This window comes from Amborella trichopoda, chromosome 4 (genome assembly GCF_054954075.1).
Source record: "Amborella trichopoda isolate Santa Cruz 75 chromosome 4, AtrichopodaSantaCruz75HAP2 v2.0, whole genome shotgun sequence".
In the NCBI taxonomy this organism is placed as follows: Eukaryota; Viridiplantae; Streptophyta; class Magnoliopsida; order Amborellales; family Amborellaceae; genus Amborella; species Amborella trichopoda.
Genome location: NC_142339.1, coordinates 54,853,759 through 54,869,450, shown reverse-complemented (window position 1 = coordinate 54,869,450; position 15,692 = coordinate 54,853,759). Strand labels below are relative to the sequence as shown.

The 15,692-nt window shown below is 36.1% G+C and overlaps 1 protein-coding gene and 1 long non-coding RNA gene across 7 annotated transcripts in view; both read right to left on the bottom strand.

Annotated features, from left to right (window-relative positions):
- Positions 1-5,645: 5,645 nt before the first annotated feature.
- LOC18422123 (Ribosomal protein L9/RNase H1) overlaps positions 5,646-15,692 on the bottom strand; it is a 30,045-nt gene continuing 19,998 nt past the window's right edge. For 5 of the 6 annotated variants that reach the window (XM_020665848.2, XM_088865749.1, XM_088865750.1 and 2 more), the window contains 3 exons: positions 8,863-8,970; positions 7,467-7,538; positions 5,646-6,134 (listed from right to left, as the gene is read on the bottom strand). In XM_020665848.2, the coding sequence (XP_020521507.1) occupies positions 5,970-6,134; positions 7,467-7,538; positions 8,863-8,970 (345 nt within the window). In that variant the 3' untranslated portion in view covers positions 5,646-5,969. Of the gene's footprint in view, positions 6,135-6,621; positions 6,686-7,466; positions 7,539-8,862; positions 8,971-15,692 lie in introns of all 6 variants that reach the window. The other variant, XM_088865751.1, reaches the window with a different exon arrangement.
- LOC110007054 (uncharacterized) lies at positions 10,359-12,147 on the bottom strand. The gene is made up of 2 exons (XR_002280568.2): positions 11,313-12,147; positions 10,359-11,223 (listed from the first exon to the last, which is right to left on the bottom strand). It is a non-coding gene; the product is annotated as an uncharacterized LOC110007054 (long non-coding RNA).

Sequence of the window (15,692 nt, the reverse complement as noted above, 5' to 3'; positions counted from 1 at the left end):
AGCCTTAAAAAATATTTTATTTTTATTCATAAAATTTAAAACTTCAAAAATAATGTAGATCGACAAATCTATTAAAAACTTGAAAATTGACAGTCCAAAAATGCGTTACACAATATATTATTTTCAAAACTTGAAATCCATTTTTTTTCTAATATCCATGCATGTTGATGTTGAGATGATCAATTTGAGGATATTTTGGCATGAAAACAACCTCTTCTAGTGAAATTTTTGAGGTAGGCTCTAATTTGATTGTTTAGAACCTCGGCTCTATATAAACTTTTTAAAAATATAATTAAATGCATAGATATTTTTAGGTCGGGTCTAGATCCCATACAATATCTTCAGGTCCAGGTCTAGGTCCGGTGAATTCAGACTAGACTCGGACCCGACCCATTGCCACCCCTAACGGCCACTTGTCCTCACACATAATTGAAGAAAAAGCAATCAAATAGACCATTTACTTTTAGCACATTTGGAATTATTAGTTAGTTCTGAAATTTAGAAATCCCACATTATGTGGGATTGTGATTTATATTGATAAGTTTATTAAAGGAAATAGAATTTCAAAAGGATCAGGACTCTCGATATATCTCTTGGTTCTTAACTTTCCCTTCAGAGAGAAGAGAGCTTCCTATGGAGAGAAACTCTATATTTTGCCTCATGTAGATTGAGAGGCTGATTTCTTGTAGGCAAGTGGTTCTCATGAAGATTTTGGGTGATTTCCTCTTTTAGTTAGAGAAAGTCTTGATTCCCATGAAGGTGCTCCTCCTGGACAATGATTTAGTTGTGGAATGAAAATAGTATCTTCCTGAACATTGGTTTTGTTGTGGAATAAAGATAAGAGGTCGACGACAATGCCAATGGGGTGATTGGGTTTAAAAGGGTTTACTCGATTGGGTTTTATCGAGGGTTATAAAGGTAACTCTATGTCCTAAAATATGTAATGTAACTGTTCCATTAGTATAGTGGATTTCAATTGTCACTGTAGCCCTCTTGGGATGAACCACGTAAATCTTTGTTTTATTATGACTCAAGCTCTCGCGTATTTTTTTTTCTAGTTGAACCATTTTTTTTCTAGCTAAATAAGTACACGATTTTAAGATCCAACTTTGGGATTCTCGTTTTCGCATCTAAGGAGTTATTAAATCCTAACAAGTGGTATTAGAGCGCATGGTTTAGTACACGGCTAGTATTTGTGTATTCGGTTGAAGAAAAGCACATGGCAAAATATGCGAGCATCGGCTAACTCTGTGCCAGCAGCCGCGGTAAGACAGAGGATGCAAGCGTTATTTATTTGCGGTAAAGAAATATGATGGCAATAACAATTTTTCAGCAAGAATGATGAAATAGATTAAGAATTGATAAAGCTATCCAATGGATGTTTGTATGGTGAACAGGTGATTTTGATATTAAGGTGGAGGTTGTTAGATTTGATGATTATCCAAAATCACCCACTTAAAAAAACCCCATATTATGTGGGATTGAGATTGATATTGATAAGTTTTCTAAATGAAATAGAATTCCAAAAGAATCAGGACCCAAGATATATCTCTTGGTTATTGAGATCTGGATATATCTCTTGGCTATTGAGTTATATGTAACACAAAGGAAGTTTTTTATTCGGTGTGGACTCCTAACATGAACGGTGGTTTCTTCTAAAGAGAGAGAGGGAGGGGTATCCTGAGAGGCAAGGCCTCCCCTTCAGAGAGAAGATAGCTTGCTATGGAGAAAAACTCCATGTTGTGCCTCATGTAGATTGAGAGGCTGATTTCTTGTAGAGCAGTGGTTCCCATGAAGATTTTGGGTGGTTTCCCCTTTTAGTGAGAGAAAGTCTTGGTTCTCATGAAGGTTCTCCTCTTGGACAGTGGTTTAGCTTTGGAATGGAGATATTCTTTTCCTAGACAATGATTTAGCTGTGGAATAGAGATGAGAGATCGGTGATGGTGCCGATAGGAGACTGGGTCTAAAAAGGTTTATTGGACTGGGTTTGTCGAAGGTTATAGAGGTAACTTTATGTGCCAAAATCTGTAATATAACTTTCATTGGTATAATAGATTTCAGTTTACCATACCCGTGGATGTAGCCCTCTTGAGGTGAACCACATAAGTCTTTGTGTGGTGCCTGTGTTTTATGTGGGTTGAACCACATAAATCTTTGTGTGGGGTGAACCACATAAATCTTTCTGTGGTGCGTCTGGTGCATGTGTGGGGTGTGAACCACATAAATCTTTGTCTGGTGCGTGTGTTCTTGTGGTGCATGTGTTTTATGCTTTATTTATCATATTATGGCTCGTGCTCTCGCCTATTTTGTTTCTAGCTGGATAAGTACACGATCTTGGTAGGATTTAACTTTGGGATTTTTGTTTCTGCATCTAAAAGGTTATTAAATCCTAACTTATCTATCGGGTTTCAAATCAAGTGGTTTATATGATGGTTGTTGATTGGACTCAAAGTTCACAATTTCTTGAATTTTGTGATATATTTTAAACTATATAATTTTATATCTACTGGCAAGGAGCATTTATGACCTCCTTGTAAGATAGATTGTATATAATGAGAACATTTGTCTTTGTTATAAGAAAACGTATGCAAAGAGACTACTTACTTTTGGCATACCGAACTCACAAATCACTCTTTCGGTCATATTTTAAATTGGATTTTAAATTAGATAGCTGTAAGAGTGTCATTAACTAGACTCAAAGCTCTAAATAAAATTTTTCAAAATTTGTGAGGTATTCTAAGCCATCCAATTTCATATTTAATAGTTAAGAGTAATTGTGACCTTCTTGTAATAAAAATAAATGATTGCATAGTATGTTACAAGATTATATATGTTTACACGACAATAGTGTTCAAGTACATCCACTGTATCTACCGTTTGAAACCGACGATAGAAGGCGGATGTTAACCTTCACAATGACATCTGATTTTTCCGGTTAAACCAAACCATCCATTACCAAAGGTGAGGTGACAATCCTTGTGGTACATATCATACACAAGCGGCGTACAATTTTTTTTCTACATTAAAAGATGGGGTAATCATCGATTCCTTAGTTCAAAATGATTATTTGGTTTAAAGTTGCAGTGTTTTAAAAAGGGCTGGCTCGGGCTCATATTGGTGCAACTCTCAGGGTGCTAGGTCCCAATGAGTATCTAGAAGAATCCCGTGAATCTGACGCAACTCAAGAAACCGAATCCCCCGAGTCTGACCCAAGTCAATAAACCGAATCCCGCGAATCTGACCCAAGTCAATAAAACTCAGTCCAAAAGCCTCATATAACTTCTTTTGCAGGTATTTGGTTGGCGATTCGGCCTCCTCTGCCTTAAGCTTATATCATAGCATATCTGAGTATGAGTGTCAAATGCGGCAAGGTTTTACACTAGCTATCTACCCGATACAACCCATCTTCTTTACCAGGCTTATGGCAGGTTATTGAACGTTTTACACTAGCTATCTACCCGATACAACCCATCTTCTTTGCCAGGCTTATGGCAGGTTATTGAAAATTTAAGATCCTCACCCTTCTTGGACCAGCGTAAAACACATCTTCTTTACCCGGCTTAGGGCAGGTTATGGAAAGTTTAAAATCCTCATCCTTCTTAGACCAGCGTAAAATCTTAGGGCAGGTTATGGAAAGTTTAATATCCTCATCCTTCTTAGACCAGCATGCATGTGTATATGTTTATCAAATTAAACTGAATTAAAAGTACATGCAGGGTGAAACATAGCATGGTTTATAAGTGTTTTGCAAGGTTCACCAAATTATTATGATGAGTTGGAGTGGGACCGAATATTTACTGGAACTGTTCTCACAAAATGGAGTAGAGAGAAAATAGCGTCAACCGTAATTAAATGGTCCACCCAAACTAGGTCCAGGTCAAAATACAAAACTAGTGTCCAGTGTTTCAAAGCTCCAGTTGGGTTGACCCACTCGTCTCACATTGGCTCGGAACTGCTGGAGCCCGCACCAGTTCAGGTGATTTCCGCATAATGCCTGAAATAAAATTGTAAAAGAACTACGGCTAATTCTACGGAGTTTTGTGTTGTGCTTAAGGGGGTGGAGATACTTAGGGAGAGGAATTTGGGATCCATATGTTTGATCAAAGGAGATTCCTTGAATGTCATCCGATGATGGTGTAGAAAGGAATAGATGGTTCCCAAGGAATTACAATCCTTATGATTGAAGATTATGGATTTTACTTCGTGTATTTCTATTTGTTTCTCCCATGTCTACCATGAGGCTAATGGCGTTACTGATGCCTTAACTAAATGTGGTGTTTCTCTTGCCTCTCTTTATGTCTCCAATGATGTGATTTCCTTTGTGTGATCGATAAAAGTTATTAAACGTTGCTAACAAAAAAATGAAATAACCCATACAATACTCATTTTTGCTTTTTCTTTTCCTTTAAAAGGCCACAGTTTCTATGCGGCTAGCCCGCATATTGTAGAAATGCATGCTTGGCAAATAATATATTTTAAATATAATTTGATTCTAATTTTTAGAGTATATATAGTCTTTTAACACATTAGTTACACTTGTTTACAGATGGACCACCTGTTTGCATCCATCTTTAAGATGGATGCTTTATATCTTTGAACCCCATATTCTAACAATGCCGTCCAGCCCGCAAATAACAATCTTCCTTTAAAAGAATAAAACTGAACATGTAAATCATTTGGAAGTCAAACCTAAGGCTATTTTCGAAATATTTTAGAACATTTCTTTAAAAAAAAAAAAAACCAACTTTTCAGCTTAGATTACTTTTTTTGATAAATTTTTTCACCTTAGATTTCGATCAGGGGTTTTGATCCAAAAAATAATTGTGAAAATCTTGTGGACGGATCAAAGGAATTTAAAAACAAATTACACAAAACAGATGTAAAATGGAGAACAAGCTAAAGAAGTCATTCTTCAAAACAAATGTTAAATTTTTTTGTTAAAAATAAGAACCAAGACAAAATATCCAAATCCATAGAAATGTTATTTGAAATGATGAAATAATTGCTGTAGATCTATAGAGAGCTCCAAAAATAAGATTTTGACACCTGAGAAATGAGTAAAATCGGGAATTTTGAACTACAATGAGCATTTTTTCACCTCTCGATCTCAGTCGAAATATGTCTTGAGCCAGAATACTTTTAGGGTTATATTTTTGTTAAAAATAAGAACCAAGACAAAATATCCAAATCCATAGAAATGTTATTTGAAATGATGAAATAATTGCTGTAGATCTATAGAGAGCTCCAAAAATAAGATTTTGACACCTGAGAAATGAGTAAAATTGGGATTTTTGAACTAAAATGAGCATTTTTTCACCTCTCGATCTCAGTCGAAATATGTCTTGAGCCAGAATACTTTTAGGGTTATATCAAGAATAAAAGAACAATTTGGAACACTCGAGAGAGTTTGGTGAACAAACGATAGAGGAATGAAAAATTTTATGTTTTGATTTGTAAAGATAAAAGAACATAGGAAAAACGAGAGACTTTGAAAGAATGACACGGTCATTTGCCAAAGCCAGGTGAGTTCTAGAAAACTGGTCCGAGTCCCGATACCATAAGGGGGCCTCAGACCAGTACCCCTAGGTTCCTATCCAACTCGGGCAATTCCACAATCTGGACTGGTCAAACATTAAACAAAACTCTTTAACTCCTACCCAGTTGTTATAGCCATTGAAAGAACAAAGAATAGTCTCCAGTTCCCTCAAATCGTTCACATTTTCACCAGGTAACTTCAAACTCAAACATGGGCCACACACCGGACTAAAAGCATCCAGACCTTTGCCTCTGAAAATTAGAAAAGCAAAAAGTTCCAGCTTTTTTATACAACGACATTTCAATAGTACAAAGTCATCGAACCACCCAATAAATAAAAGGTGAAAAAAATCTGCCCCTCCCGCTCCCCCCGCCCCAACACTAAGTGGTCCCTCATACTCTACCGAGGTTGAAAGATCAGAAGACATCCTCTCTCATTTTCTCCTAATTTTAACTTTGAGTGTCCAAAGCACCTTCCCCTCTGGTAGTGGAATTACCTTTGGCAGCCTGAGTGGCACCTCATACTCTCCCAAGGTTGTAAGATCAGAAGGCATCTGCAAGTTTTCAGGTTGGATGCTAACGCACAACTGTCTTGCCACCTGATAAACCAAAATACAGGACACGTAAACCTAATCTCTCGACATATATTCTATCAAGAATCAATTTGAGAGTAATTGAAAGACACTGAAGAAAGCTATATCAGATAGCAATTTCCATTTTGAAAATCAATCCTATGATTCTGATGTTGTACTTTAGAGTGAGAAAGTTATGAAGGGAAAGCTCCTTCCCCCCCCCCCCCCCCAACTCCCCTATAATCAGGAACAACTGGGAGTGGTGGTTTCTATTTCACATGATATGCACCTATATTCAGAAAAGTGGTATTAGCCAAAAAAAGAAAATAAGAGAAACAGAAGACAAAGGGAAGTTTGAGAAAATATCTGAAAAAACAGAAAAATTCACAATAATCAAAGTATTCTGAAAGGGTATTTTTTTTATTGAAAAATGACAGTTTTTCACAATAACAACCATTATTTTTCAGACAGTTTATATAAGGGCGAGGCCCTAAACAATCAAATTAAGACGCACCTCAAAAATTCATTAGAAGAGGTTTGTTTCGATGCCCAAAAATCCTCAAATTGATCATCTCAACCTCAAGATGTACAAACATGAAAAAAAAAATGGATTTCAAGTCTTGGAAATAGTGCATCTTGTAATGCATATTTGGAACGTCAATTTTCAATATTTTCAAGTGTACATAGATCTGCTCCATTTATACTATTTTTGAAGCTTCAAATTTTATAATTAGATATGCAAATAAATTTTCAGGCCATCATAAAGATTTCTAGTAATGAAACAACATCTTTTGACACGATTTGAAAGTGTGCCTTACTTTGATAGTTTAGGGCCACAGCCTTATACAAACCACACCCTTATTTTTCTGATAGTCTAAATATAAATACTGTTATTTAAGTTTTCATGTTGTTTCTCATATGTAAGACCTCAAACCCGGCATAATGGCTTTTATAATGGATAAGACAGCTGAAACTTTGGTGTAATGGCCATTTTATTCAACCCCCCAGTGGCATTAAATAACGTAATGGATGGATGCTGATACCCATCAATCGGCTGTTAATGAAACGACCGTAAATTTCAACCCAGTCCCAAAGGCACACTAAAGAGGGGTAAAATGACCATATTACCCATCATTTGTTTGAAAGAAATCCCCACCCTTTCTCTCTCTCACACACACTCTCTCTCTCCTCCTCTCTAAAAGTTTTCACAAATTGATTTTAAACTTATCAGCAAAGAATGCATATTATCTTTTTTGTCTTTTTTGGACAAACAACAAGAATACCTTAATTCTTTATCGAAAGGTATATGATATCAGAACAAATCCATCCAAATTGCAATGAAAATAGAAATGAGCATACCTCAGCCACAAGCTCCTCCTTTGTCACAGGTACACGCAAATCATTGTCTACTTTGATAAGCCTTCTTAAACCCTAAAAGAAGCCAATGCCCAACATATTCAAGCACATATTAAGGAGTGTCAACTTCTGCTGGTGAAAAGATGCAACAGCAATAACTTTGCAAGCCAAAAATGCAAGGAAATAGGATATAAATAAAGGCCTAGAAGATGCAATTCTTGTCTCCCACAAATCATGAACCGAAGCAAACTAGCTTTATTTTGCTGTGATGCTAATCAGGTTTTGCGGCAATTTGTACACAAGCAGGATTCTAAAAGGAAAGGAGAAAAAAGTATAGCGAAAGAGGTCCAGCAGTAGCATAGTAAAAAAAAGCTTCGCTAATAGCACTTGCACAACTATCTTGCTAAGAGATTAGATAACAAAAATATTACTTAATTTCATTGAAAATAAATTTTTTTTACATTAACATTAAATTTATTACTAAAATAGATTACAAAAATAAATAAAAAATAAAAACAAAGGCCAATAGATGCCAAGACATCTCACAATTCCGACAATAAAATTGCATCAAAATGGAATGATTCTTGAGGAACTCCTTCATTGGCAGAAGTACCAGCCTCTTGGTTCGCTCCCCTAAGAACGAGCACAAAAGTTCTGCCTTGTGTCACAAATGTCGAAGGCTGCTTAAAATATAAAGGATGTTATGTCCAAAAAGTCCCTTTTTCTTCTTTTGTTAGATCAGCTAAATTCTCTCTGATAGAACCCCCTATTTTTTGGTAAGAATAATCAGAATATAAAAGCCCTTTCCAAATTTTTCACTAAGTCTCCTTTTTTGTGCTTAACACTGAGTTCTTCATTGTAACAAATTAATTTTTTAAAATTAGCATTGAGATAAAATATACAAGACAATTTTAAGGAGATGTGCACATGATTTTTTTTTTTTCCTTGGCCATCTTTATCAGTGTATTTAGAAAACAAATCAAAGAGGTTTTTAAGTACAGAGATTTTAAGGATGAGGCTGAGAAAGAGAGAGAGGGAGAGATTAAAGTAAATTTGGAAGAAAAAAAGTGTGGAAAGAAATTTAAAATAAAATCCACAATCGTATTTATTCTCCCTTGTAGATTAATAATAGAATATTTAGAGATCTGTCCAAGTGGAACTTATAATACTAAGTAATCCACAACTACAAATTAAATTACTACACAACTGTCAAAAGGAATGGACGGTGCTGGCAAGAGTTTGAATGATAGAATGGGACATGACTACAAATGGTTGATCACACTCTCTTCATCGCTGTCCATCATTTCACAAGACAGTGATGACCACAAGCCTTCCATAGCCCATGGGATAGTCATGAGACACATAAACCAGCATAGGAATGAAAATGCTGGCCGCTTACCAGTCGACCTTTAGCTAAGCGATTTGCTGCAGCTTGATACTCTGTCATTTTGTCTTCCTCTGTCCTAGGAACTTCCTTCACAACCTTGACCTCCTCAGGTTGGTGGAGCTGATCAAAACAAGTCAAAATAGATAAATTACTATGCAATGTCACATTATCACAAATATGGGTCTTACCTATTTTATAGGAAAGAAAGCCAAGGCAGAACTTAGTTGCCTACTAAGTTGATGATTGCCACAGCACAACCCAAGTTAAAATTCATACTGCTGAATGACCAAAATAATAATAATAAAATAAAAAATACATGTAGAAACTAAAGATAAAGGAGGAACACATGTATTTAATTGTGTATACTGCAGTCTTGGTGATGCATAATCTGAAACTTCCCATGACATAGCAATTTAAGTGGTTTATAAGAGAAAGGCGGCAGTAATCAGAAAACAGATATCACAACAGCAAAAATGTTGTATGATTTGAAACTTAAGCATTTGATACGTATCGAGCGATAGATAACCTCTATCAATTCGTTTTCTATAAAACCAAACAACTTCAGAACATTAAAAGCCTCATGTATTGAGAAATAGATATTAGTCCATCTAATTAGCAGAACACATCTTAAATCTTCAGGGATATAAATCTTCACAAGAGTGTAACCAGCTCATTTTACCAACACCTAATGGCTAGGATGCAATTCAAATTCACATCCTATTGGGATTTTCCCATACACATTATCAAAAAAGTAAAGGTACAACACATCAAATATGTGATCGCCAATGCAAAAACACAACACATATATGACAAATTTCATGTCAAGTACAACAATAAGGAACACATATTGCTTTTCCGATAGGGAGAGAGTACATCCCTCTGATAAATGACCAAGTAACCTCAATAGCATTCAGAGAGAGATATAACAATAAGACACTTCTAAAGAGTCATCAATCTAAAAGAGTCCGCTATGAACCAAATCATATTGCATAGTGTTCTGCCCATTTGATAACAATTAGATATAGTGGCCGACGATCACGATATAAGAGAATAACTGCACGGCCACAAGAAAGGCTCAAACTTCAGCAACATTAAAATCCTGACACCCTAGAGATCTTACATGTGGATTCAACACTATGCTTCCCTCCTTATCAACCTCCCATACATAAAGGACCATGGTAATCAAAACAGCTCCATCCAAATTTAGACTTTAATAAGCCTTTAATCACCAGTAGCATTTAGATTTAGGTATGACTTTCACAGCTTTGTTTAATGATACATTTTCAAACCCATACGAATTACCAAGTCATCCACCCTAATGCCACTACTACCAGAACTGATGCCCATTAAACTCTCATGTTCCTCACCTATGTCCTTACCTAATTTGTTGTGGCCAATCTTCCAACAACTGGATAAGAATATCCATCTGCCAAGACGCGCTACCACTAACAAGGAAACCAAGAAATGTCAATTGCCAGGTAAGTCTATAGAATTCCCCATTTCTTTAATTTTTCTTTTCTTTTTTGAATTAATTGACTGCTTAAAAGGACAAAAAGTAGTACAAAAAGATTGCATGGTAGCCCACAAGATGGTGCTCTGTACAAATTAAGATTAGAACTCCGTATAGTATCCAAAAGATTTTGTACAAGAAAAAATACAAACAGCAGCCAATCTAGAGAGAGGAAGAAACGAGGACTCTGGCTCCATCTGCTGCAAAAGATGCCAAAAAGGTCCGGCTAAGCATCCCAAGAAAGCTCCTTTGCGAGGCTATCTGCTGCCAAATTTGACTCATGCCACGTGGGTCGCCAAAAGATTTGCATAGGCCTGCAAATTGCGAAAATTTCATAAAAAATGTGCCCCAATCTCCACAGATAGAAAGTTGCACCTGAGGTCCACAAGATAACATTTATGGAGTCCTTGATCATCAAATTTGGGTCCCAAGCCTCGTTAAACCTTCTGAGGCCCTCGAGAAGGCAGTAGCCTCAGCCATGGAAGAGTCGGCGTGATCAATGGATCTCGTGAAAGATAGCAAACTGTTGCCCTCAAGGTCTCTGAACAGCCTCCAATGCCAGCTGGACCTGGGCTGCCGAGGGAGCAACTGTCAAAATTTACTTTGGTTTGGCCTTTTTCCAGTGGTCTCCAGACTCTCCACATAGAGAAGTGAGGGATTTGCAGCAGCCTAAAGTTGAGCAAATCCTACCAATCTTGAAAGAAAGCTGAGGTGGGGTGATGGCTGAAGATTTTGTTGTACTTAACCCGAAAAATGGTGAGTGCTTTGATGTGATCTTTGAGAGCATAGGGGGTAGCCTCCTTCCGTTTAAAGATCTTGTTGTTCCTCTCAGTCCAAAACCACCCACAAAGTTGTGGCTACAGCTGCATACCAAAGGAAGATGACAGACCTTAAGCACTGCAGGTCATCGAAGGAAAGGAAATGATGCGGGACAGATTTGAGGGTCACCCACCTCCAGTTGAATAGCTGTAACAAGAATCCAGAGACCCCAGATGACATCAAAATGAAGGAAAATGTGTTCATTGGTTTCCTCTGCTTCTTTGCATATGATGCATCTGTTAGCGCTCGGCATACCCCTCTGACAGAGTTCATCAACTGTGAGGGCTCTCTAGGACAAGGCAATCCAGCTGAAAAATTGGATCTTTAGAGGGATGGAAGAGACCCAGGCACGAGAAGTAACAGAGGGGGAGTAGGGACAAGCGGGAGGCTGCAGCAATCTTTTAGAGAAAGGGGAGACCAAGAAAGTCCACAACACCGCAGGTAACCAAATGAGTTTGTCACTGCCTGAGATGGGAAAGAAATTGGATTGTAGTAGGGAGGAAAGGGAAATAAATTCTGGGATCTTGCTGTCCATAAAGAGGGTGTCCAAAGTTTGGACACCAAACCTCGAGGAACCCAGCAATTGGAAATGATCTGCAACTACTCCCTGAGGATCGCAAACAATAAGAAATAAAGTGTGGAATCTCTCTTTAAGTGTGGAGTTCCTCATCTATAAATCCATCCAAAATCTAGCTTTGTCGCATTCTCTTTCCCTGAAAACAAGTTTGTAACTGGTTATCCGTCCAAAACAAGTTCGTAGCTGGTTATCATTCTTCGCCATGCCCATGAAAACATGGAACTGGTAACACCTTGAGATAGCCAGGCTGAGGTCTCGCATGGATATTTATGGCGAATAATCTCCCGCCAAAGGTGGGTCTCTTGAGTAGCAAATGGCCGCCGCCACTTTCCAAGTAGGGCTAGGTGCACTTACGAAGGCCCATGATACCGAGCCCCCCCTCTATGTGGGCAAGCAAACCTTGTCCCATGCTATAAGAGATACCTCTTTTTTCCTCCCTCTCCTGACCATAGGAAATTTCTCATGAGTCTTTCTAAGCGTGTTACTATCATTATGGGTATTTGGATTGGAATAAAGCAGTGTTTCAAAAAGCGCTAGGTGACACCTAGGCAGTCGGGACGGTCCAGACCGCCCAGCACCTAGGCAGGTGCCCAGAACCTAGGCGGCCCAGTAGATGTACTCAATATAAAATTAACATTCCTCAATTTAATACTATTCAACCAATAAAAGAGAAAACATACATCAGTACGGATGATACTACTACTGCTAGTACACACCCTCTGGAGAAAAGTATAATACTAAAGAGTGTAATAACCCCATTAAGCACAGGAGAACCACCACAATCCCTATAAGATATTATTGCAACACCATATAAAGTTCTACCAAAAAAAATACGTAGAAAACAAGAGCTAATACCTCATATAGTAGAACAAAACAATTATACCAATTTAATAAAACTAAATTTCATATCGGAGAAGATAATAAAACATTAATGGACCAATTAATATCTAAATTAGCCCAATTAGATATAAAAGGAATTCCTTCTCCCAAACTTAGTATTCCTATACCAATACCCAATATTTCTGTACCTTTACCTACTATCCCAGAATCTTCAGATTGAGGAAAAACAAAGATTCCAGAGCATGAGACTATGATGCTCCAAGAAGAGGAACCAGTTATAGAAGATACCATACAAAACCAAGAATCTGCTTTTATGGATACTTCACCCATTGATGTAAATAGGATAGCACATGGAAACCAATCACAGTTTTACCATACTATAAGAGACCTACACCTGTTGACGTACAACTCAAAGAAGATGCCATACAACAGGCTGTTTCCTATTCAGGAAGATCAATAGTCAACTGGACAATAGATGGTTTATCAGAATTAAAAATACTAGATGTCATGAGACATATGACAATGTTTGCTTTAGTAAACAAAATGGCAGGCAATCCAGACCAAGAGGTTGCCAAAGCAATAGTGAATGGATTCACTGGCTGGTTAAGAGGCTGGTGGGATTTCTATGTTGATGATGAAACCAAAAACAGAATCCTCACCAATACAAGACAATGGACCGCCAGAAATGAACAAAATCAAGAGATAATTTATACTAAAAGTGATGCAGTAAACACCTTAATATATACTATTACGCAACGTTTCGTAGGAAGTACAGCCCTATTAGCAGCAAGATCAAAAGATCTGCTGTTCAACCTTCGCTGTCCTACTTTATCCCATTATAAATGGTATAAGGATGTCTTTTTCTCAAGATTACTTATACGAGAAGATTGTCAGTTAGACCATTGGAAAGAAAAATTTATTGCTGGTCTACCAAACCTATTTGCAGAAAAAGTCAAAGAGAGACTAAGAAAGAAACATAATGGAGTTATCATATACTCTGCATATACACTTGGGGAATTATCAGCAGAAATATGTGCTGAAGGATTAGCCTTATGTACTGATCTTAAACTCAAAAGACAACTTGATAAACAATAAATTACCAAGCGTAAAGAACTTGGTGATTTTTGTGAACAATTTGGTTATCATTTAGATAGAAAAAATAATAAATCTGAAAAGTTATATAAAAAAAAAGAAAAAATATAAGAGAGAAAAATATAAATCAGATAAAATACATAAAAAATATAAAAAATCTACACAAATTTATACAAAAGTTTTCTCCAAATGCTAAACATAAAAAGAAACTTCCAGTATGTTATAAATGTGGAAAAGTTGGCCATTATAAACACCAATGCAAATTAAAAAAGAAAATAGAAGCATTACACCTAGATGAATCAATCAAATCAAAATTATATAATATAATCAATTATGATACAACCTCCTCAGATTCTACTGAATCACTTATAGGAAATATCCAAGATGACGACCTAATATGGACAGAGTCATCTGATTCTTCTACTGATACAGAATCATCTCATCAAATGAAAGAATCCACTTGTACTTGTCCTATACCCTCACATAACCTTCATATGCTTACCCAAGAAGATAATTTAATCTTAGATCTCATAGAAAAAATTACAGATCTAGAAGAAAAAAGATCTATGATTACCAAATTTATTAATTTAGCTAAAACAAAAGCAAAAACACCTCCTATTAGTAAAACACCTGATGAATATAATTTTGCCTCTATTATGAAAAGAGTTAGTGAACAACATCTTACTAAACAAAAAGAACCTTCTATTTCATAACTAAAACATGAAATCAAAGAAGTTAAAAAAGAGGTCCATCAATTAAAAAATAGAATTAAAATACTAGAATTACAAAATTTATCTCACCAAAATTCAGATACAGATGAAATTGACTTCAATCATCTAGTCACAACATATAGTCCTGATCCACCAGAAGATATACCAGAAACCTCAGAAGCTAAACCACTTCTGATCACAGAACAAACTTCTTCTGTGAATCTGATAGATAAAATTATGATTCAAAAATGGTTTGTTCAAGTCACTATTATAGTTGTTGAAGATTATCGATTTCAAACTTCAGCTCTAATAGATTCAGGTGCTGATCTAAATTGCATCAATGAAGGATTAGTACCAACAAAATATTTTGACAAAACAACTCAAATCCTAAATACTGCAGATGGCAGTAGACTCTTTATAAATTATAAATTATCTAATGCTTCTGTTTGTAATAATCATCAATGTATTAACACACCATTCATCATGGTCAAAGGACTAAGCCAAGCCGTTATTCTTGGAGTCCCATTTCTTACATTACTATATCCCTTATCGATAGATCAGACATGAATATCTTCTAATTATCAAAATGTCCCAATACATTTTGATTTTATTCATAAACCAAAATTAAAAGAAATCAATAGTGTCAAAAGTCAATTACAAAATAAAGAAAAATTTCTTTGTACGTTAAAACAAGAAATTAAATATAAATATGTTAAAGAACAAATATAGAATCCTTTGATCCAACAAAAGATTCAATACATGCAACAACAGATAGAAACCTCTATCTGTAGTGAGCATCCCAATGCTTTTTGGGAAAGGAAAAAACATAGTATTAGTCTACCATATGAACCTGGATTTGATGAAAAACAAATCCCTACTAAAGCTCGACCAATACAAATGAATACTACTTTATTAGACATGTGTCGCAAAGAAATTACCAAACTCCAAACAAAAAAGCTTATAAGACCGAGCATCACCATGAAGTTGTGCAGCTTTCTATGTCAATAAAAAAGCTGAAAAAGAACGAGGAGTTCCAAGATTAGTCATTATTTATAAACCTTTAAAAAAAGTTTTACAATGGATCAGATATCCTATTCCGAATAAAAAGGATTTACTAGATCGAGTAGCCAATGCTTGTATATTTTCTAAATTTGACATGAAGTCAGGATACTGGCAAATACAAATCCAAGAAAAAGATAAATATAAAACAACATTTAATGTACCCTTTGGACAATATGAATGGAATGTAATGCCATTTGGCTTCAAAAATGCTCCACCAGAATTTCAGAAAATA